This window comes from Furipterus horrens, unplaced genomic scaffold, assembly GCF_987537825.1.
Source record: "Furipterus horrens unplaced genomic scaffold, mFurHor1.1.pri manual_scaffold_3, whole genome shotgun sequence".
In the NCBI taxonomy this organism is placed as follows: Eukaryota; Metazoa; Chordata; class Mammalia; order Chiroptera; family Furipteridae; genus Furipterus; species Furipterus horrens.
In genome coordinates this window covers 206,451,740-206,475,680 of record NW_028327173.1, presented here as the reverse complement: position 1 = coordinate 206,475,680, position 23,941 = coordinate 206,451,740, and the positions used below count along the sequence as shown (strand labels likewise).

The 23,941-nt window shown below is 37.3% G+C and overlaps 1 protein-coding gene across 1 annotated transcript in view; it reads right to left on the bottom strand.

The window, feature by feature from the left end:
• The window catches only part of PAPOLA (poly(A) polymerase alpha), a 58,729-nt gene that overhangs the window by 14,251 nt on the left and 20,537 nt on the right, over positions 1-23,941 (bottom strand). Inside the window, exons 5-16 of the mRNA XM_090271371.1 lie at positions 22,164-22,273; positions 21,650-21,703; positions 17,512-17,623; positions 16,753-16,842; positions 16,524-16,662; positions 14,653-14,725; positions 13,239-13,359; positions 12,233-12,317; positions 6,941-6,994; positions 6,288-6,407; positions 4,904-5,013; positions 851-972 (exon numbers count right to left, since the gene is read on the bottom strand). Coding sequence (XP_090127497.1) covers positions 851-972; positions 4,904-5,013; positions 6,288-6,407; positions 6,941-6,994; positions 12,233-12,317; positions 13,239-13,359; positions 14,653-14,725; positions 16,524-16,662; positions 16,753-16,842; positions 17,512-17,623; positions 21,650-21,703; positions 22,164-22,273 — 1,190 coding nt within the window. The remainder of the gene's footprint in view (positions 1-850; positions 973-4,903; positions 5,014-6,287; positions 6,408-6,940; positions 6,995-12,232; positions 12,318-13,238; positions 13,360-14,652; positions 14,726-16,523; positions 16,663-16,752; positions 16,843-17,511; positions 17,624-21,649; positions 21,704-22,163; positions 22,274-23,941) is intronic.

The following is a 23,941-nucleotide window of genomic DNA, read 5'->3' as shown; positions in this document are numbered from 1 at the left end:
GTAACCAGTAAGATGAATGTGGCACTTGCTGTCCTCTAATATGCATCGTTGTTTCATAAGCTCTTTTAAATCATATAGTTTTACATTTTTTAAACTTGTAAACCTTATATAAACATATCAAATGGTACATATTCATCCGTGTCTTTCTAACAACATAATATGCAGCCGGAGCTCATTTATTTTCACTGCTACAGTTAAGTATTCCATTAAAGGAATAAGTCATCTATTTCTGAAACCCCTTAAAGCAAAAATGTAATTGTGGTCTCTGAATTAAAATCCCAGTGTGTCCTCCATCCTCAGTCCAAGTAAGAAAAAGGCTGTAAGTTATTCAGCAGGAAGCACGGAAGCACTAGCAACAGATCATAATATGAAACATTAACTCCGCTTACTTCTGTTAGTGGTCTTTATTATTCAGTAACTTTAAAGATTTAAATAAAATACATGTATAATTCTTGGCAAAAGAAAGCCATTTTCGTTTAAAAAGTCATCTAGTAAGTATCCTTGATCTACATAATACTTAATTTGTTTACTTTTTAAAGGAAAGGAAATGAGATACTTACGTGGAATTAAATAGGTAAGTATAAAAGATTCTTAAAAGAATCTAAGTATATATAAAACAAGGACACGAAGCATCACCACTAATCTTTCTAAAGTCTAAAGCAAGTATGCGCAAGAAACCTGAGTAGGAACAAGGTTTCACGGAATGGTACTGATCCACTTAAATTTTTAAAGTGCTGTGATCTATTTCAAATATAACTAATTCACTAAGCCTAAATGTCTGAAGTACTGATAGCCTAGATACATAAAATATTATGTTAGCAAAGCCTTTGTAAGTACTTCCTAAACTTACCTTTTTCTTTTTCTGAAGCACGTGATTAGGCAGGAGCTCGTGCAGCTGCTTCCTCTTCACATGCATGGCAGCGATTTTCATGTCCGCCTCGAACATCTTGCTGTTTATCGCTTGCCTATAAACTGCACAATTAGGAAATTGTTACAAGAAATAGAAACATTTTAATAACGGTAGTTAAACTCACCCAGGAGAAGCTATGCTAAGTAGGGATCCTTTTTACATCAGTACTTCACGTATGTAAAACAACTCACTGCCTGAGCGAATTCTAAGTTCTTTCTCAGGTCATGATGACAATGAATAAAAGCACAAAGTACATGAATTCTTCCAGTGTTGGAACTCTTAGCGTGGCGACTTTAGAGAGTAACTCTTTAAGCAGGGGGTTGGCGAAAAGGGGAGGTTCTTAAATCCATATGCTCTTATGCTACCAGTAAAATTTTAAATTCTAATCTAAGTTTGTAACAAATGCAGAAAAACGAAAGTGAAATTTATTTAAATATACCTAAAAATCCCTTTTTAAGAATCTGCAAGATAAAATTTTAGGACAAGTAACAATGTATTTTCTATTACAGAAATAATTCAAGCTATAGGTCACAAGAACAAAAATGATATGCTAGAAAGTGCTAAATCCAAACAATTTAGTCCCAGAGGGTCCCCCAAATGGAAAAATCCATTCACTCGAACAACAACTATTTAGTGAGTGGCTATCCTGTAGCACACTGTTCTAGACACAGTAGATACAGCATGGAATAAGAGACCAAAATAACTTCAGAGTCTACAATCCAGAAGGAGAAATATAATAAAAGTTATCCTTTGAATGCAGGGGTTAGGGGCAACAACCTCCCAGGAAGTCAAAAGTACAAACCTCACTCTAGTCAGCCCTCTGCATACAATTCCCAGCTGCAGAGCGGACCCTTGAACATGGGTTGGAACATACGGGTCCACTGAAAAACCCTGCGTGTAAGTGGACCTGCTCAGTGCAAACCTGGGTTGCTCAAGAGTCCGTTTTGTTTTGCATCAGATGGTAACAGGGGCTACGGGAAAGTGAGTGGGGAAGGAAAGCAGCTCAGCCTGGACACTAAGGCCACACCTGCACGGAGACGGAAGGAAAGTGAGGAAGGGAGCTGACAGTACCTGGTAGAATAGCATTCCAGGAAGAGCAAACATCAAGGACAAAATGTCCTGAGTGGAGAGCATGCCTGGAATGTTTGAGGAACAACAAACAGGCCACGGGGAAGGAGGAAAAGCAGAGATCAGTAATCCTGTATCTGCGACTCTGAGACCCCCAAAGCTCCCACCCAACACCGAAGTGCCGCCGAAGGCTGGCACCACGACTCATCTGGGACAAACCCTGCCTGAGCTACTTGTGGCTACTGGTCTCTGCCCTCACAGTGGGGCCATCAAACAGTCCCCTGTGCCTGTCTTTGACCACAAATGTTACTCAGGCCCAGGAATGGTGCTCACTAACTTTACTACCTTTCTGGCCCCAAGACACATGGGCAAAAAATTCTGAGTGATAATAAAAAAGGAGGTCAGACATAACGAGGTGAGATCGGGTAAAGGCCTGCAAACCACGGTGAAGACTTGGACTTTTATTCCGAGTAGCGTGGACAGTCATTATGGGTTTTACACAGGCAGGAGGTGGTTTAGCTCAGCATCGCTCCGGATGCCAACCAAAGGAGCTGAGGCCGGGCAAGGGCAGAGCAGGGACCCTACAGCCACAGCAGTGACAAATGGCCCGGACCAGGCTGACGGTGGCAGAAATAGCAACTAGCAGAAATCTCAATATATTCTGAAAGCACAGGCAGAATTTTTAATGAATTTATATCAAGTACAGCAGGTCCTCGAATAACATTATCCCATTATACTGAAGAGGGGGGAAAATGACTCTCGGCCAGGACAGCTGTCTGTGTGGAGTTTGCATGTTCTCCCCATGTCTGCATGGGTTTCCTCCCACATCCCAGAGACGTGTACTGAGGTGCACTGGCAGAGCTAACTGGCCCCGTCTGAGGGAGAGTGGGTGTGTGTGTGACTGCACCCTGCAAAAGAAGGGTGTTCTATCCAGGTGGGTTCCACCTCGTGCCCTGAGCTGCCAGGAGAGGCTCCAGCCGCCAGTCACCTTGAATTGGAATAAGCAGAAATAATTATCTTGAATTGGAATAAGCAGAAATAATTATCTTGAATTGGAATAAGCGGAAATAATTATCTGACTTGTTTTTATTAATCTTTCTTAAATGTATGTATAGCTCACATTTATTTCAATGGTTAATATTGTAAGTGTCTGGGATATTTATTTACAAGTTTGGTGATGTTTCTGAGACCAGAACTATGCCACAGGAGCTTAACTCATGTTTATAGCAATCAGCCTATGTTTAAAACTGGTTTCTTTGTACATCGGTTCACTTAATGTTTCAAGACACAGGACAACTAACTATTTCCTACCCCAAATACCTGAAAGTTACTTGAAAATCTTGATGGTTCGTTAACACAGTCTTTGATAAAGAGCTCAACTTTGATGAAAGTACAAATTTTCTAATTCAGGTATCTTTATGTGATTTGTTAGTTCATAAACGGTTAAAGTTGCCCTGGCTGGTGTAGCTCAGTGGACCGAGGGCCGGCCTATGAACCAGAAGGTCCCTGGTTGGTTCCCGGTCAGGGCACGGGCCTTGACTGTGGGCCGGTCCCGGTTGGGGGCGTCCGAGAAGCAACCAATCAATGTATCTCTCACACATCGATGTTTCTCTCCCTCTTCTCCCCCTCTCTAAAAACAAATAAACAAAATCTTTAAGGGGATAGTTTAAGCTGGTATCAGAATTTTTACTTCGGACAAAACCACTTCCGTGGTGTTCAGCAGGGGGAGCCACCACCCCCTAAATCTCATCCCAACAGGCCTGTGTGAGCGCCTTTGTCGTCACAGTAATTAAAGGCTCATTACTTGCTACGGACACTTACTACCCCGCAGTGCGGAGAATTCCTCACAATGAAGAATTCTACCATGTCCTACTTACATTCCTAAAGATAAAAAGCATACTCATCAATTATCTGAACCAAGAACTCAACTCTTTCACATAAAAACATGAAATATTTTTAATCTGAATTTTCCAGGAATGCAACTACCACATATATCAAGAAATTACCTTAGTGATTTCTATTTTAAACTTGTAACTTCTATTATGTCACCCATGGCAATGCACCTGTCATCTCTATCAGTGGGAACCCACGGAAGTCACGCTGCTAGTGATCTCCATACAGGTGCAACCGCCTCGCTGAAGACTGTCTTCTAGTAACTGTACCTAAGCATTACATACTGAAATACACAGTATTTTCCCTTCATCTCTCCTTTACACTTAGTGTACGATACTGACTTTTTAACAGAGTATACCGATTTTTGTCTCTTGTTCTCCAAGGAACTGAAAATTTTTTAATGTTAAATCTAAATCTCTTTAAAGAAAACTCCCTAATGAGGGCAGGTGAAAATGAGACCCACTGACTTTTTTAAATGGCAAGGAAAAGCAGCAGTGTCAGAAAGAAGCAATTTATCCCGGTCTCTCACACACACTCACCACCCGCTGGAAACGCTATGTATACACAACCTTAGCTGCACTATCGGATTCCATGCCAGGGCACAGGTGAGTCTGAAATGGGCCTCTAAGCATCCCATCCCCCACCCTTGAATTAACACTTCGGTCTATATTTGGCATAGGGGATAAATCTCCCCAAAGTCGCCGAAAGTTTAGCTTTGTAAATTTCTAAGGTTCATGATTGTTAAAGAAGGCAGTCAGACATCGACTTGGGCTTTTAGACAATCAAATGTTCAGGTGGTTTCTAATAAGTCATTGTGGACAAATCAAATTTAAGACGTTTCTACCTAACTTTAGGTCTACCACAAAAGGAAAAAAAATCATTTATCTATTAGACAATACTGAAACTAGTAACTAATCAAAAACATTATTTTGATAATCATTGTTCACTGTTCCCATTTTAATAGTTACTGCAAATATCACTGTTATACATGAAGACAAATGAAATGTTCTGATTACCCAAGCAGAGATATACCTGTATCTGTGAAAGACTGAATATCATAGGTGAGATCAACACTGAGATTTTCCGAGTTTTCGGTTTTTTTAAACACTAACCCAATCACCCACATCGTGCGAAATTCTTCCCTGAAAAGTAAGAAGAGTATTACTAGTTTATCAGGATTTCATAAAAATACAGTTATCCAGGTGAATGACAGCCTGAGATATGTGGGAAAAATTGAACCATAAATGTATAAGCAAACTGAGTCAAGTTCTAAACCCAAAATCCGTTCAAACTCCAAGCCCTCCCTTTCTATGAATACATAAACAATCAAGCACTAGGATGCACACACTTGTATTATCTGTTTACTGACAGTCAACTTTCTTAATGACCCTGAAGTACCAGACACACTGTAAACAACAAAAAATTACGTTCGAACTAATGACGGATGAGAATCAACATATTGTAGAAAAAGGTGAAACAAAAAAAAGATATTCTAGACAGAAAAATTTAACTAGCACTTAATATTCCTTAAACTTTTAAAACTCAGTTGAAAAGGCCGCGTGAACAGAAGTCTGACTGCAGCACAGAAAGTGGAACAAGGGCCATTCAGCTGCCTTTGAACATCAGCGATGTACCTACTGAATGGACCATCGGGTCTTTCAAGAATACATATTGCAGCAACAAAAAAAAATTGTTAAAAAGCTCAAATTACACTTTTTCACATAATTACAAAAGAAAATAATCTGGGTAAGTAATCAGAATCATAGCTATTCCATTACAGCACAATCTTAAATGAGCCACTCACTTATATCTTCAATCTTTCTTTAATGCTATTTTTTTTTCATATAAAGCTCATTACTAAAGTCCCCTTCACGCCCCCCAAATGTAACAAAGTACATAGAGACAAAGTAGAATCTCATATAATATAGCAACAAGCAAACCAGAAACTGATCTACACAAGATCTTTAAAAGTATGACGTGAGCCTGCTTTTCAACGTATCTTCTCAATGTTCCAGAATACATCACAAACCAGACTTTTACAGTCAAATCCAAGCATGTTCTCTTTAAAAAAATTAAGATGAAAAGCAAAAACTGATGTTTGGTTTAACAGCTATTCCGATGACCACTGTACAAAACAGGAAATGTTAAGAAAGGCTAAATAAAGGGTAGATCTGCAGAAAGTGAACTCTTACTAGTTAATGGGCACCTATTCATTACCGACTATCGTCAGGGAGAAAACTATTCATTTCAGTGGTTAACTTTTCCCAGGGAATCATTTTTCTCTTCAGTGTCTATCAGGAACACCTAAACTACAGATCTCAAATTGGTTTTGAGCCATATATTCATTAAAATAGTGTCCTGTTATTAAAAACAGCCTATAGGTAAAAGCTGAGAATGGGAAGAGGAGACTGCTTACTTGTCAGGATTTTCTCTGGGTGCTGGAAATGACTGGGGGTTCACATGAGCCAGTGTAATAAACTCGTTCTTCTCCAAACTTCCGACTAGGATCCGGATTTTTGATTCCACCAAGCCCACCCTGAACAAATGTCACTTAGCATTAATAAAAATTCTGGTTAATTTAGAAAACGAAATAAAATACACAAAATCAAATGTTTACGTAAAGCAGTATTATGAAGATCATACTTAAACACACGGGGGTAGTTCAACTGTCTGGACCCCCAAAGATAAAACCAAAGCCTTATGCTTCACCCAAAAATGCTGAAGAGAAAACAGGGGGAGAAGAGAATCAAACCATGTTTCAAACTAGGAAGGTTATAAAAGATATCTTAACAAATATGTAAAGAAAAAGAAAACGAGTAAGCTAAATTAAAGCATTTTTTAAGCACTTTAAATATACAGTTAGGAAATGATACAAGGACCTAAGGCAAACAACAAAGAGGTGCACAAGAACCCCCAAATCCCTACCCTTCTATTGTAAGTAGTAAAGCTCCATTTATGAATAAAGCAAACTGGATGTTTTAAGGACTTCCTCCCATTTCCTACTGGGTTCCATGGCTGATTAATTTGGCAGTTTTATTTTTTTTCTGTAAAGTCTAGTCTTGTACTCACCATTCTAGGCGTTGTTTTTCTGTTGGTGCACTTGCTAGAAGTACAATATAATGCCTTTGAAGATAAAGACAACATGCTATTTATTTTATTTACGTGCTTTGTGCTGGATATTAACACCATACTATAATAAGCTTCATTAGCTATATATCAGCATCAACTTAGCAAGGGGGCATTGCAATCTCAATATGTACATACAATCATAAAAGTTAAATCCCCAAATTTCTGTAACTACTGGCAAGTTTTTAATTCTTCGGAAAAATAATTATGTTAGGAATAATTACCCAAAAAGCACCTTAATTCAAGAATGCTGAATAAACATTAACTGATAATTTGGTTCAGTGATGACACTGGAGTGCTTTACCTATAGTTAAAAGAGCTGCTCTCTAAAATATAATCCATTAGACCAATATTATTTTAATGGAAACAAAGCAACAAGGTTGTAGCCACAAAAGAAAAAAAAACACTAAGTATACATATTACAACAATAACTGCAAGAAATATTACCAAACACATCATGCTTTTTACTTCAAATTAAAAGGGAGTGAAAAATTAAACCCAAGTGAATTAATACTGAAGTTAGGCCTCATGATTTTTTCAAGTACCTGTAAAATTTTTTCTAACAAATAAACAGATATCACTAATGTGAGAACATCAAAGAAACCTGATTTCTATGCAGATTCCATTAAAATTCAAGAAAAAGCAAGTTTTAATTTCAGAAACCATCATGACCAAGTATCTATTTTAAATCTTTTTAGAACAAATGATAACTAGAGTGTAATTCATAGAACTCAATTTCACAAGACTGAAAAGCTCAGTCCAAGACAGTCTTCTACAGAATCCATCTCAGAGGTGCTGGAAGGCAAACTTCTCAGTGGACCCTGACCCCAAAAAGCAAACTGGGCGGCATTATCTAGTGTAGATACTGGTTTGGAAAGTCAGAGCTGGGCCAAAAATGTTAAGCTACTTTCTTCTTTCAAAAGGCTGAAACCTTTACACTACCTTTCACATTTTATGAGACTTCTGGCCAAAAGGGAATGTATGACGTGGACCCAGAAAACAAGTCCCAGCCCCCATCACCACCACCAGAGACAGTAAGGCAAGGGATACTGATGATCTGGCAAGTTTAAACATTTTTAACCATACTCCCTGAAAACAGACCATTTGATTACTTCTGCTCACAAAGTATTTGAAAAAAAAAAGTTTTGATTCTTCATAGCTATGTGAGCCAGACATACGACCTGTTTGGGCACATCTGTACAATGGGACAATACCAGTCTTAAAGGCAGAGGAATCATGAAGTTCCAACGAGTTAACTTCAAGTATTTATAAACTTTCAGTTACAGAGGTAACACATACATACAAAAACATACTCAGATATGTGAATACGCAGTCTGAATCCACACAGACTCATATCGACACTTCCTTTACCAGTTTAATTTGTTCAGCATCATTTGGAGCAAACCAAATACAGCTGACCCTTGAATAACACAGGTATGAACTGCTCGGGTCCACTTCCGTGGATTTTTTCCATACTGTGTATGTATTTTCCTTGTGATTTTAATAACATTTTTCTCTAATTTTATTGTAAGGCTAGAGTATACAATACTTAAATAACATACATGTTGATCAATTGTTAATATTATCAGCAGGGCTTCCAGTCTGCTATCAGTAGTTAAGTTTTGAGGAGTCAAAAGTTATTCAAAGATTTTCAGCCACCAGGGGTTTTGGTACCCCTAGCCTCTGCATTTTTCAAGGGTCAACTGTAAACAGAACAAGCACAGATGGCCCAAATAAGTCACATGAAAGCACTTTTTAAAAGCTCATGCATTTTATGTAGACAAACGCCTACTCTCAAGTGCCCTAAGAGCTCTTAAATCAAACAAAACCCTAACAAGATCAGTAACCTGAGTTCCAGCTCCCTAGGAAACGGAAACTGGGCAGATTTTTTTAAAAGGGAGAAAGGGAGATGGAGGAAGAGCACTCTGACAAAGTATAACCACTTACAACAGGAGACGACAAAGTATACAAAGCAAGCAAGCATGCATTTAACAAAAAGAACTCAAAAAAAGCAAAGCCGTCTGGGTTCCCCTCGTGCAGGAACAGAACTTGCCTTCTCTGTACCGCTTTACCACACCGGTAAAGCGGACATTCGTAATGACCACTGAGTCTTCCACAGAAGCGTAAATGATGGACAATGTTCTCAATTTACTAAGGCAAAGATACAGTCCCTTTAAACATGACTGCTGACCATTCAAAGATTACGTTTCTGAAGCCTGAAGAGTTCCGCTTTGGTGCTTACTGAGGTGGGGGGAGTGTATCTGCTCTGCACACTGTTTACACACAAATGGCATTCGTGTCAACGCAGCTGGCGTGTAAAAGAGCAAGTGTTTCTGCTGAGGTTAGACGTCATTTACTCAGCCACATGTAAGCACATTTAAACTGGTAGATAGAGGATACAATTAGCTAATTTTAGTAGAAATAACTGCTATTAGGAACTATTTATAAAACAAAGACTCATCCATGAATCCAAATTCGGTTTAAGTTTTAAAAATCAGACTTGGTAATCAGTTCCCCAAATCCCTACCAGAGCACAGAGACAAAGCAGCACTTCTAAATTTAGACTATTTTGTTGTTGTCCCCAAAAATGTGACCGCCTATCTCATACTCTGCCGCCATCACGCTTATGAGGCTGATGCCCTCAAGACACACTTTCAAGTCTTAATGTAACAGTGACTAACTTTTCCCCAAATTGAAAGATTATCAATTTCCAATAATAAAGTGTGCCCCATATGAATTAAAGCCTATTTAAAAACACCTAAGAACACTTAACTTAGCTGCTATTCCTAATAACTATTTACCCCCCAAAAGCATCCTGTAAGTAGGTTTCCTGGCCATTTCATCACAGTAATATTTTACCTGGGTAGATCACAGCTCATATATGCACAGTGAAATTATCTCTCAGGACCCAAAACCATGCAATTCCATCTTTAAGTAACTGAGGACCAAGAGTAACAGTTCACATTTTTACGTTTTTAAAATATTTTAAGGTGTAAGTATTCTATACATGCATACTCCTTAAAATTATAAATTATTACTCTTATACCTTAGGCAGCGTTCTGGCTTTTCTCCTAATGGCTTTCCTTCCTTGTTTCCTAATGAAATGAAAGAGCTTAAAGAAGCATTCATGTTTCCTATGTCAATAATGGTTTATTTTATTGCTACTTAAATGTGAATTTGAGTCTCCCTCAAGGAAAAGATAAAAAATATTTCTGTAGGCCTATTTAAAATTTCACAAAGCAAGGTTACACCTTTTCACAAGGAACACAGATCTCTTCTGGAAGATGATTTATCTTAAAAAGCAAGACAAGATTTCCTCCATGGGTCCCTCCCTTCCAAGAATGGCAAGCAGGTCTACGACACAATTTAAAATCCTGGACATAACAAATACTTGCAGGAGAGACTTCAGACAAGGTTTAATCAACCTTGACTCGAGGGAAAACTAAGAATTTCAATTCAGTTGTACAGCCAATCTTTGGAGTATTTCATATGCTAAAAAGAAATTTTCAAATCTGCAAATGCCTCTAAAGTCTAATAGAAGTATTTTCCAGAAATTTAAGGGAAATTTTTGAAGAAATACAATTTGGTATAAAATTAGCCCACTGTTACGTTTTCAAATCTGTTTTCCAAAAAATCACAGCTGAAATTTTAATTTTCCTGATAGAATTTCCTGTTACTAAATCCTTACATCTAATTATGTTTAAAGTCATTTGTGATAACCTAAAATAATTTGTTTCAAGAGAACTCAGTAAAGATATAATCTATAATCTTTTAATCAGTCAACTGAAGAGCTCACAGGTACTATTTGGAATAGATTGAAAACAGCCTATCAGTTTTAAAAGATTAAGCAAGCTTTAAAAAAAACCTTCCAAGTTCTAGTAATACAAACTTATTTACATGAATAACACTATCAAAGTTTGTTCAATTTCAACAACCATCTTCAAGTGAAGGAAGACACATAAGTACTTTCAAGAACTCCACCCTACCCACCTCTCTTCCTAGAATGAAGTGAGATAGGAAAAAGAATAAACCTAGCTGCTGCTTTTGAGTCTCAGGCATTAAGAGATGCTGATACTTTTCTACAAAATCAACTTATTATTCTCCATACAAGTACTTATGTACTCTATTATGCAGTTTTAAAGTATCAGAATATATGTTCATTAGTTTAAATGTTCAAAAGTACTTCCTCACCATCGGCTCAAATAGGAAACAAAGAGAAATTGTCAAATGGAAAAGCAACAACTTACGAGGAATAATAAACAAGAGCGTCCTATGTTATGCTATCTAAGTGTTTACTGACAAGGCAGTGCTCCCAGAACACAACAATCAAGCTGGCTCCATTACTGCTTTTTCATGCAAAAGATACAGAAACAAAACACAGAGACATCATGATGGTCATCATTCTTGTTTTTAATTGGGGAAATAGCATAAAGCAATCTTGCTTAGGTTATTACAAAAACACAATCCACAAGATCAAATGGTCAGGAAAGTTTCAAGCATTATAGAAAAAAATTTTAAGTGGGACTTTGGCAAATTTTCAGCTCAGGGCAAATAAAAGTGCAAGTCCATTTTTTTAAAAAGATTTATTATAACTTACAATTTTCATCAAAACCAACACAATCAGGCTTTTAACCTGTACTAAGGTGTTAAACAACTCTATTAAAACCATTTAGTAAAAACTATTACCCCCACTTATAGATTCCAAAAAAAAATTATCTGTAGAAATATTTGAAGGGCTTAATTACCGTTAGGGGGAAATTATAGGCCAATCGTATACTATAACTATTAAAAAACATTTGACTACATATTGACATTTTATTAGCTTTGCCTATGTTATAGAGAATCTTAATGATAAGTTTCCAGAAATGTCTGAAAATACGTAGCTTCTATAGAGAGTATTAACTACAAATTTTAACAGTTCACTTCTTTGCCAAGGTATACAGATTCTGAAATTGGGTAAGAACTAACAGGTGCCTACGATATTGATGTTGCTACAAATGTAATAGCAGGAGTTCAGTTAAAGAAGGCAGCAAAACTGTAGGGGCCATACTTTACCTCGCCAGATAAAAAAAACTAAGGGGTTTAACTAGAAACAATACACCCCTTTGACAGGAAAGTTCCATAGAAGATGTTCAAAGGAAAATTCAAAACTACAGTAGTCTAGCAAGAAGAGGTTTCACATACGCAACCATTACGTAAGAGAGCAACATGTCCAGCATGCCTTAAAATACATACTTGTACTTCTGAAAGAAGTTTGGAGCTTCAAAAAGTTTGGACCACTCTCCCTTACTCAGCAAAATTTCATCTGTGATAGCAAGACCTAAATTAAAAACATATTAAAATGTTTGCATGGTTCGGTCTAACAATCTATAGTTTTAAAGATCTTAAACATACCACATGCGTTCACTATAACCCTAAAATAATTTTAGCAAAAAGCGATCTTAGTCTATGACTTTAGAGCATAAAGATCAACATACATATACTTTTTGAAAATGCTGGAGAATCTGAGAGCCAGGTGTCTGGTAAATTACCATTATTCTAAAATATCATGTTCATAGAATGACTCTCTTCAAAAACTGAAGCACTCTCGTTACTCAAAGCTTTGTTTCTTGTCTTTCTAGAAACATGCTTCCTGCTGATTCTAACAAATAGCAACCCCTTCCCACGAAGAGCCTTTTTAGACTGCAGGGAAGACTTTTACACCTCTGAGTCTGAAGCTGATTTTACTGCCCAGACTGGTGTCAGTCAAATCAAACCACCTGTTCCGGTAACTTCCCTCAAAAACCGTTTGGCAATAGCTCTTCCTTCAAATTAACAGTGCTTCTGGGATTCAGAAAGGTCTAGAAGTTCTTCCAAAATAATGGGCAGTTTGGACTCAATCCTGCTTAAAGCTCTTCCCAAAACGTAGCCTACTAAGCCCAGTGGAGACAGACTATGGTATCGTTTAAAACTTTACACGGCAGAAGTATGGCACTAAACCAGCCACTAATGGCCCTGCTAAGGATAAGGCTTTAAATATTCGTTAATCTTCCAATATATAATCAAAAATAAATTGCCTAAAAGGAATTAAGCTAAGTTTTTCAACTCAACTCACAAATCTCCATCATAAACAATAAACAGAAACACTAAAATCCACCCCAGTGAATGCTTTCTTCAGCTTCCATTGCAGGCCTGACTACTGGGCCCACAACGCAAACCCAACCCTCTGTGCATAAAGTAGAGCATAAGGACGGCCACTTACCTTGTTTAAACTCCTCAACCATGACCATCCGTGTTGAAACGGACACATTGTACGTGGAGTTCTGCTGTGGGTATGCTGGTGTAATTATAGGCATAAGATGGTACCTATCACTGGGGTTTACCTACATACAACAACAGCCAATCAGTTTCTTCAAGTACACATGCAACAGATACTTGGGCTTCTTACCCCTTGTTAAACTGAACCAACTGATTACATTTTACTGCTTTCATAGCTGGAGTTGAGAAAGAAAAACCATGGAAGGAGACACTGCTTTTGCAGGAATTGTTTACAGAAGCCTACACTAACAGCTTGCTCCACTCACTCGAGCATGTCTATTTGGCAACCTTACTAAAAACAGTGTGCCTGTCGAGCAAAAGGCTTCTACTTGGGCGGCTACTGAAGTTTACTTTTCCCTCCTTTCAGCAAGAGAAATGGGGATGCGCACACTCTTGAGAAATATCATACTCCAATAATCTGTGTAAAACAAACTTTAAACAAGATGAGAACTTACATTTTAATATACCCTCAACTTATAAAGAATAAGCTTAATTTATTAACACACGGTGAAACTATATTATCCATGTTGGTATCATTTTAAGAGATAATGAAATGATTTTATAACTCTTCTTCTTAATCCATATGCTAAGTTTAACTGGCATATTTCCATGAAGAAATTGTAAACTCACACCCCTCCAAAAATGCCTTGGGGTTTGGAAAACTTCAGAATACATAGCTTGATGTAATTAGCAGAACTTAAAACTGACAATATTTTTGATATCGTAATAAGACAGCAAAACAATGTAGAGAAATATAATTTTATAAACTTATGAAGCCTTAGTCAAATCTAAATATTTTACCAATTAAGGAAGTGCATGTTGTTAGCATTTAAACTGAGTAAGCAGTAAAGATCGTGACTTCCCAAGAAGCAGAATGGAAGCTCTTCTTTAGCCCAATCTTGTTTTTGTAATCTGAAATACTCAAACCAATTTTTATAGTTACATCGTAGTAGCGATATTGCTGTCACAGGGGAACATTAAGAAACAGTTTTCCTATACAACCCAATTTTAACAGAATATTTAGATCAAATAAAAAAATACAGGGATTTTTAGTATCCTTTTATTTTTTTTTTTTAAGCACAAATGCCCACACAACTTTGACTTACAAGGTAGTTCTATATAAAATTGAAATGTTAGTAACTTTGATATTATAAACTATGTACAATTAAATGTAGTTTACAGGTACATAATTATGCTTCTCACATCAGAGGACAATTATAATTGAGGTTATCTAAAAGTGTTATACGAACATGTCCACTCATATGTAAAAAGATGGGAAATCTCCCTGAGTTTATGCAGATGACTTTTACTTGTTATTGCACAGTGTGAATTTGTAGGGGAAAAAATAATACACTAACCCTTGGGTCCCATACAGGCAAATTAAGATTGCATTCTTCAGGCTGTTTCAATAGCACTGGATTTGGCCATTCCCTGTTTAAAAAGATTGTAGCACTTGATAAGACTTGGGATAGTACCATCTAAACGTATTTTGTTAAACATACAGCATTGTGAATGTGATCTTCCATTCATTTTGCCCTCCTGGTATATCATCTTTTTATCCTGTTGATGTCAAGATTACTTGAAATACTTTTTCCTCTAGGAAATTATGGTAGCTTTCTCAGACCAAAGTGAAACATTTTCTCTGCCTCTCAAAGAACTATGCTAAGACCAGACTGATATGTTCACTTAAACCTTTAAGAGGATTAACCCTTCCTGAAAAACAAAAATCCTGTCTTTATACTAGCTCCCTCCAAAGACAACCAAGATGAAAAAGTTAACTCATTATAGGCAAAGTATAAATAACTACAAAAACTGCCTAAAAAACTTGGCTGGTCTGGCTCAGTGCATTGAGCACCAGCCTATGAACTGAAAGGTCATTTGTTTGATTCCCAGTCAGGGCACATACCTGGGTTGTGGACCAGGTCCCCAGTTGGGGGCTTGCAAGAAGGAACCACACATTGATGTTTCTCTCCCTCCCTTTTTCTCTCCCTTCCCCTCTATCTAAAAATAAGTAAAAACTAAAAATATACATGAATTACCAAGTCATAATCAAATGAACATTTCTTTGCATGGTAGAGAAACGCTCCCCCCAAAATGATTTTTTAAAAAGGACTAGGAAAATTTTTCTCTATTTCATGACTTAAAGGTTTTAAGTATGTGCAATTGACAGGAATACATTATTTTGAATTAGCTACTTTGGTCCTTTACAGAAGAGATTAAAAAACTGGAAAACAAATGCTGGCTATCCTTAATATCAAAGTTAACTTCTCAAAAACAGTATTTGCTAGGTATGTGTAGCGTTTAAGAAAAATTCTGACATGCTTCAGTCCTCATCAAGCCTGATTACATATGATAAGTACTATTAACTCTGTAAATAACAATGTGCATTAAGAAGTGTGACACAGGCCTACATACCCCAAACCTCTGATTTTTATAAAATAACTACGCAAGACTTTGTTCAGAGGGAGGAGATACAGGAGTTGGCTGGAACAGGGAGGGAAGACAAATCTCTAAAATCAATCTGATTAAAACCAAGAACCCTAAGCTTTTGGGCCAAAGCAACTAATATAAAATGGCAATGACCTTTCATCTTACTTTTCTTAAAAGAAATACTGTTTGGTAAGTGCGAACAAGCTGAAATGAGGGGAGTTTTAAAAAAAAATCTCTGCAGGGTTAATGACTAATCTCAAAGGAATGGTCAAACTACTTTTATCCAACCACTTTATAGTCATTCTTAAAAGCTTTCTATATACATCTGTGTCTTAATATTTGATCAGAGATAAATGGGCAGCTGAAAGCCAAAAACAAAAAACAAAACAAAAAAAAAAAAAAAAAAAATCACAAGAAACTAAGGATCTATAGATCTAGAAGAATTCAAAGAGAAAATAGTGGTATATATAAGTTTCTCCAAAGTAACTAATATCCCAGCCGATCAATTCATTGAATTTTATAGATATTACAGCTAAAATTCAGAGTTTATTTAGAGGCTAAATTTATGCATGGAAGTACAAATAATAACTGCCTTACTATCCTGAGAAAGCTAGGGAAACAGAATAGAATTAAATTTACCATTTTATACAGAACATGATCGCCACCCCCCCAGACTACCTAAATGGCTACATCATGAACTAAAACTTGAATCTGAAACCAGCTGCAGAAATGTCATAGAAATAAGACTAAACTTCAGTGTCTACAATCAATTTTATTTTAATATAATCTAAACACATACCATTTAGAAAATACCAAGAAAAATTTATGTACAAGAGTTGATGCTATTGCATTTGGATAAAGCTGGCAAGTTCTTGCTACTAGCATGGCCCAGGAAACACCACCGAGGAAACCTAATATATTGGAATAGATGTTGTGGCCTGTTGATAAGGGAAAAGCAGAAAGAAAAGTTAGTGTGAAACAAACGCTTAAATATTTTCAATAAGCTAGCCAACAAAGTCGGAACTCACGTTTGGCCCACAGTTTGATAGCCCTCAGAGTTAACCTGAAGTTGTCAATGTTTGGTACTAGGTGTAAGATTTCATCGGTTACCCTGCAACCTGATTAACGGGAGTGAAAAAACAAAACATTAAATCATCAAAAATTTAATGATAATATTTCTTTTAATTTTATGAGATTAATGTTAAATTCTTAAACTTATTTGGTAGAATCTATACTATTAATTCAATAAAGAGACAAATAATCTAAAACTTTGATCTCCTATCACAAACACTATTCTCAACCGAAGAATCTGAACTGTAACCTGCCTGATTTCAACTTTAATTAAAACTTCATCCTTCCAGTCCACATACAGTGAGGATGGTCTGATGCACTTAAATGTCCAAGAATTGTCTTCAAGAGCAGGGTACCAATGCTAACACAGTGTTAAAAGGCAACCCTTTCAAACGCAAGTTAAAAACATTACAAAGGAGAGCAGAATATAAATTAATTAGGGTTACACAGTAAAACCCAAAGCATGACTAAGAGAGTACCAGTATCCGACATTCCTTAAATATTCCAGGAATTTTTTTTTCAAGTGCAAGATCAATAAAATAAATGACCAAACGCCCTCTACAGTCTAACTATTAAGTAAAGCACATTTAATCTGAATCACTATGGATAAACAATAATATTGGCTATAGAAGGCTTCATTATAAAACTTGAGTTTAAAACTATTTCGTATGTGACAAAAACTGCTACTAGGCAAAAGGAAGTAGGTTGTGACATACCGTTAAGACTTCTTATGCATCGTATATCTAAATTTTTAAGCAGACTGTCATCTCGTAAGTCCAAGTCTTCTGGAATAGTCTGCAGTGCTAATCTTGCAAATAAAATATCGATCTAAAACAAAAACAAAACTTAACATCCACATCTGTTGAACTATTTTTAAAGCATCTCTTTAAAAAAAAAATGCTTAATACTCCTTAAAGCCAGGATCTTCTCATCAATTAGACATGGCAATGTTTCCAGAAGTCCAAACTATATTAATTCATACATAAGTATTTTAATCAGATATTAAAATATGGTAATATGAAACAGAAACTACTTGTCATTTTAATCATATTTACTAAGTATGATTTACTAAGTTTATTAAATGCACACAACTGGATCTAATTAATTTGCTAAATTCATATACAGGATAATGTAAAATTAACTGCTTAATTCTCCATATTAACTATAAAATGGTTATATTCTATAAGGTGTACAATTATAAGGTCCTATCCTTATATTTAGCCCAAACATACCTTTTAGTGAAAAACAAGCTCTTTAAATTTAAGAACTTACATATCTATACTATCACAGGAGGTTTCTCCAACTTAGTTTTGACGAAGAAAACAAAAACAAACGCTGGCTGACTTTGAAGGCTTATAGAATACACGTGTCTTTTTTCCTTCTTTCAAGAAGAGATGAGTGTGCAAAGAAACGGCACACATTTGTTAACACATTGTGTACCGGGATATTTTAAATGCCTTTTAGAAATGACGAGAATTCTCGCCACCCGTACGCAGTGTGTTAATTATTCCTGAGGGTACGATGTCGTGCTTCAAACTTTGAATGCTGCTAGAAACAAGCCTTTTATAAAATCAATACAAAAACAAGTATTTTAAGAACTTAGAGAAAAATTATTCACATGTACCTACAACAAAGAAAAAAGGTGTACATACAAACAGTACTGGCGCAACATCAGTTTTTCAATAAACAGATTCCAAAGCCCTAATTTAGACAGAAATAAACATTATATGCTCACAAAAAATATTAACTCAAAAAGCAACTCAGTACACACAGGAGACTTCCGGCCAAGATGGAGGCCTAGACTGACACGTTCCGTCTCCCTCCACAACTAAGAAGAAGTACAACTACTGCAAACCCAGAAATAACCAGAAATTCAAGAAAATAAAGCTACATGGAAGTCCAACATATGAAGTTATAAAGACATGGTGCTCACCTAGGTGGGTAGGAGGGGCTAAGCCGGGGCAGAGGTCAAGCTGTGCTGTCCGTGGCAGCAGCAGCGACAGAGGCAGGACAAAGGTGAGCACAGACACCCGTATTTAAGGGGAGGCGAGAAGCGCCTGGGTAGCACCCCTAGCTGCACACCAGACCCGTCAGCTTGCAATACCAACACCGGGGAAGACAGACCCCCATTGCCTCGGACTGTGAGGCCCGGAGCGGGTGGGGATGGAGGAGGAGGCTCCCGGTCTCTCAGCAGAGAGTGAACGGCAGGAATCCATCTTGGATCCCCACTGCCACAGAAAACGCCACAGCGTGGTGAGAAGGGTCGCCTGGTTGTGACAAATGCACAGGGCTCCAACCCCTATAGCGTAGGAGGTGTGACAGCCCCGCCCAGGAAGCAAAGGGAAACACAAAATTGTCAGGATGGCGCAGATCATGATAGAGATCACAGTGATGCAGCTGACCAGACAGCAAATATCTAATCTAACATCTCAGCAGACAGGAAATCTTTCTGAGGCTCAGTTCAGAACTTTGGTTATAAGAATGCTGACAGACCTGACAGCAGATCTTAAACTTAAGACGGGGAAGGAATGAAGGCTAGTCCTGCTGAAATGAACAAAAACACATACAAAACTAGTGGTGAGGGAAAGAAAACCAGGGATCAAATCAACAAATCAGAACATAGGGAAGGAACAAATAGTCAAACAGTGCAGAAAGAGGGAACGAGAAGTGAGGAAAATGAGGAGAGGCTCTGAATCATAGGGTTGCCAGAAGGTGAAGAAGAAGAACTAGAAATTGAAAAATTTTGTGAAAAAATAATGAAGCAGAACTTCCCTAATTTGGGGAAGGAAATAGACTTACAGGTCCAGGAAGCACAGAGAATTCCAGAAAAACTGGACCCAGGGAGAACCACACCAAGACACATTATAATCAAATGTCAAAAATTAAGGATCAAGAGAAAATCTTAAAAGCAGCAAGAGAGAAGAAGACAATTACGTACAAAGGGGTCCCAATAAGACTATCAGCTGATTTCTCAAAAGAAACTCTGCAGGCAAAAAGGGACTGGCAAGAAAAATTCAAAGGAATGAAAAGCAAAAACCTACAACCACGATTACTCTATCCAGCGAAACTGTGATTCAGAATAGAAGGGCAGAGGAACTGCTTCCAGGACAAAGTAAAACTGAAGGAGTTCATCAGATCCAAACCACTGTTATATGAAATGTTAAAGGGACTTGTTTAGGAGAAAGAGGATCAAAACTATGACATTAAAATGAAAACAGTATCACAACAACCAACAACAGAAGCTGGGGACCAAAACAAAGGCAAACTAAGTAGGCAACGAGAGTGGGAAAAGAACTATGGGTGTGGGGAACATTGTGGGGGGAGGTCAGGAGGGAGGGGGAAGGGGGAAAGGGAGGGAGATGGTGCAGGAATTAAGAAGCATAGTAGGAGGGAGTAGAGTAGACAGGAAGATGTTGAGAAGAACCATGTGCACAACCAATGGGCATGGACAAAGGGGGGTATAACTGAAGGGAGGTGGGGTCACTGGGTAGAGGGGAACAAAGGGAAAAGAAAGTGGGACAACTGTAACAGCATAATCAATAAAGCATGCTAAAAAATAAAAAAAAAGCTACTCCGTGATGAAACTGGCATTAAAATTTCACAAAATGTTGAAATGGAAAAACATTCCCTAAAAGTGTTATTTTATATAGAATGTATACATAGAAAACACATTAAACATTTCAAGTAATCATCTGACTTTTATCTCCATCCTGAAAAGTTTACACAGTCTAAGTTGGGTCTCCCCCCAAAAATCTCCCCATTGTTGTTAATGTTCTTTTTGGGAAACAGGGCATCACCTTACATTACAGATTGTTTTACATTCATTTAAACATTGACAGTAAATCAAAACTGCCTCAACTTGATAATTTTTTATTAAATTTACCATTTTATGTCTATTTTGTAAGGTTAGTCATCTGACTTTCCACAGAAGACTTGGGTCAGGCAGCAATCACAGAAAGCACCTGTTGCCCTGACCAGCATGGCTCAGTGGGCTGGGCGCTGTCCCACAAAGAAAGGCTGCCGGTTCAATTCCCAGTCAGGGCTCACGCCCAGGTTGCAGGTTTGGTCCCCGGTTGGGGCACATGTGAGAGTCAACCAATTGATGTTTCTCTCTCATGTCGACATTTCGCTCCCTCTCTTCCTTCCTTCCTTCCCCTCTCTCTAAAAATAAATAAAATCTTAAAAAAAAAAAAAAAACAGCCTTTTTGCAAAACAATGAAGTATTACTCTTCAACTTGTCAAAATTTCATAATCGTCACTATTACCACTAGTCTGACTCCAGCACCACTCTGGGAGGGAGAAGTAATAAATACAGTTGCTTCTTTGGCAACTTTGCTCCAATTACTTTCATTACACATGCTGAAAGCGACAAAAAACAAATGCACAGCATCTCAAGAACTGGGAGTTCACACGTCCTCCCCTATCAGAAAATACTTCAGCATCTGTAATGTTAAGTCATAATTAAGTCCTAATTTTCTCTCAAGTTCTTTAAATATTTAATTTAAATGGAGTTAAGACAAAGTTCTATTTGCAAAAGTATACTGCACTATCATAATGAGACTGAAAGTATACAGAATTTACAGAGGGAGAAACTGTCAAGTAAACTTTTACAGCAGCATTTTCATTGTCTATTTCATTACTTTTGTCTCTTAGCTTCTAGTTTCGTGACATTCTTTTAAAAAGATTAAAAATGGTATTCTACACAAAACAAGCAGTCACTTCCATTAAAAACTTAATTCTTATTAATATTACACCAAATTCACCAATTATAAAACTTTAAAATAAATCAAGTTTTTAACCTACACAGACTAAAATTGCACATAGTAAAAACCGTGTATCTGAACTTCATGTTACCTCTATCCCATCAAAACAGAGTTTGATAACTGGTACAAATGCCTCTTCAACAGCCTGTAAGAAAATCAAACAAGTTCAATGTCTCCGAAACTACACATCAGACCTATAATTTTAGTGCTTTTAAATGAATGCTATACTTAAAATTGTTTAAATATAATTTAGCATAATGCTTGACACAGATTTGCTTCTCAGCAACTAGCTTTAACACACTGGACTCTTGAATTCGACAAACCTAAGTTCAAATCTTTCATTTCTGCAACTCAGATATGTAATCATGGCCAAAATGCCTACTACTTACTTAGTTTGCCTCATTTTCTACTTTGAACACAAAATTACAGATTTATGATTTTAGGCTTACTGTAAAAAATTAAAATGCAAGCACACATGATAAGTACTTAAAAAGGTTGGCAAACTTTTTAAGAATTCAACAAACGATGGCTATACCATAAAATTTATTCAATGGATTAAACTAATTTTTATAAATCTTCCCCTTTCACCCTGAACATTTACTCACTCTTAAATCTTTTACTTCTTCTTGTAATTTCAACTTATCATAGAATGAGGTGAAAAAGTCACTTCGATCAACATGTCTTGGTGCAACACACAACGCATCAATATCGGCACCTACAGAAAGTTTGAGCCCATCAACCATTAATTACTATTACAAGAAAATTATTTTGCATCTCATTGTGAAGTATCTGATGAGGAGACTATGTTAACATTATACTGGTGAGCCTCTAAAAATGCAACCCTTTCCTTAAAAAAAAAATCACCAGTCAGTATAGGAATAACATAATTCTAATTAATGAGATTTTTTCTTAGAGCCTCTCGCTACAGTTGCCCAGATGAACCGGGAGGCAAAGTAAGAGACTCAGATAGGACTTTTATGGTGAAGAGAGAGAAGCAGTAAATAGTAGACCCAACATCTTGATGTCATTAGTCATAAACATGTTTATTAGCAAACAAAGAAATAGTCATCTTCTACACCAGCAGTTCTCAACCTGTGGGTCACAACCCTTTTGGGGGTCGAACGACCCTTTCACAGGGGTCACCTAAGACCATCGGAAAACACATATATAATTACATGTTGTTTTTGTGATTAATCACTATGCTTCAATTGTGTTCAATTTGTAACAATGAAAATCCATCCTGCATATCACATATTTACATTATGATTCATAACAGTAACAAAATATGAAGTAGCAACGAAAATAACTTTATGGTTGGGGGTCACCACAACATGAGGAACTGTATTGAAGGGTCGCAGCATTAGGAAGGTTGAGAACCACTGGTCTACACCATTATGTGAGTGGTGCTAATGGGACCTATGGGGTACACACCAGAAAGAACCCCTGGCAAGAACCCAATGAGGCAGACCACGGAAGAGATCTGTTATCAGTTTAGTGCATGATGGGGGGACAGCGCTGCGTGTGCAGGAAGAACACAAGAGGTGGTTAAAGTCAGTAATTGGGAGCACAAAGAGGGAGAAAAATGTGGCATCAGGTTAAATAGTCTTTTTCCTAAAAGTCAACAGCTGAGGCACTACCACGAAGGCTGTTACTTAGCATATTCATAACGCAGAAGAGCACACGGGACACTACATGAGACGTGATGCATGAGAGGATGTGTTGTCACGATAAACCTGCCCGTAGCTGTGACCTTCTGGATCATACGAATAGTTTCCATGGAGGAACGTTCAAAGTTAACGCAGACTTTGATGCGCATTTGTTGCTCTACTCGCTCATTTTGAACACAACCACCACACAGCACACATGCTCACTAGATGGCATCTACCACCCCCACTGACTAGAACAGTGAGGCCGTCATTGTTCACGCATGCGCATTCCAGTCCCCTCTCCTTGGCTGCCAGGTTACATCGATGTCACACAAACCATTCTCGTTATACTAACAGTGGCTGAACTTTTTCCAGACAGACCTCGTATACATTAACAGATAACTTTTAACAGAGGCCAGTGATTAATTGTTGCAAGGTAGAGCTTCAGAATGCCCAAGAAAACCCTAGTTCTGCTGAGATGACTGGGTGAAACTGTTCAAGCTTTAATGCCTCTTTAAGTCTCAAGACTCCTATGAATTACGTGAGAATAGAGAGTACTGAGGAAAATATATGATAATGAAGACTGTTGTGGATTTATTTGCCCAGAAGAAAAAACTGTAAGTCTCAATAAGAAACTATTAAAAGCTAATGACTGCAGACAAACTTTTTTTTTGTTTATTTTGCTTAACTGTATTTTACAACTATGGGGAAAATGAAAGTATGGGGGAAAGAAAATC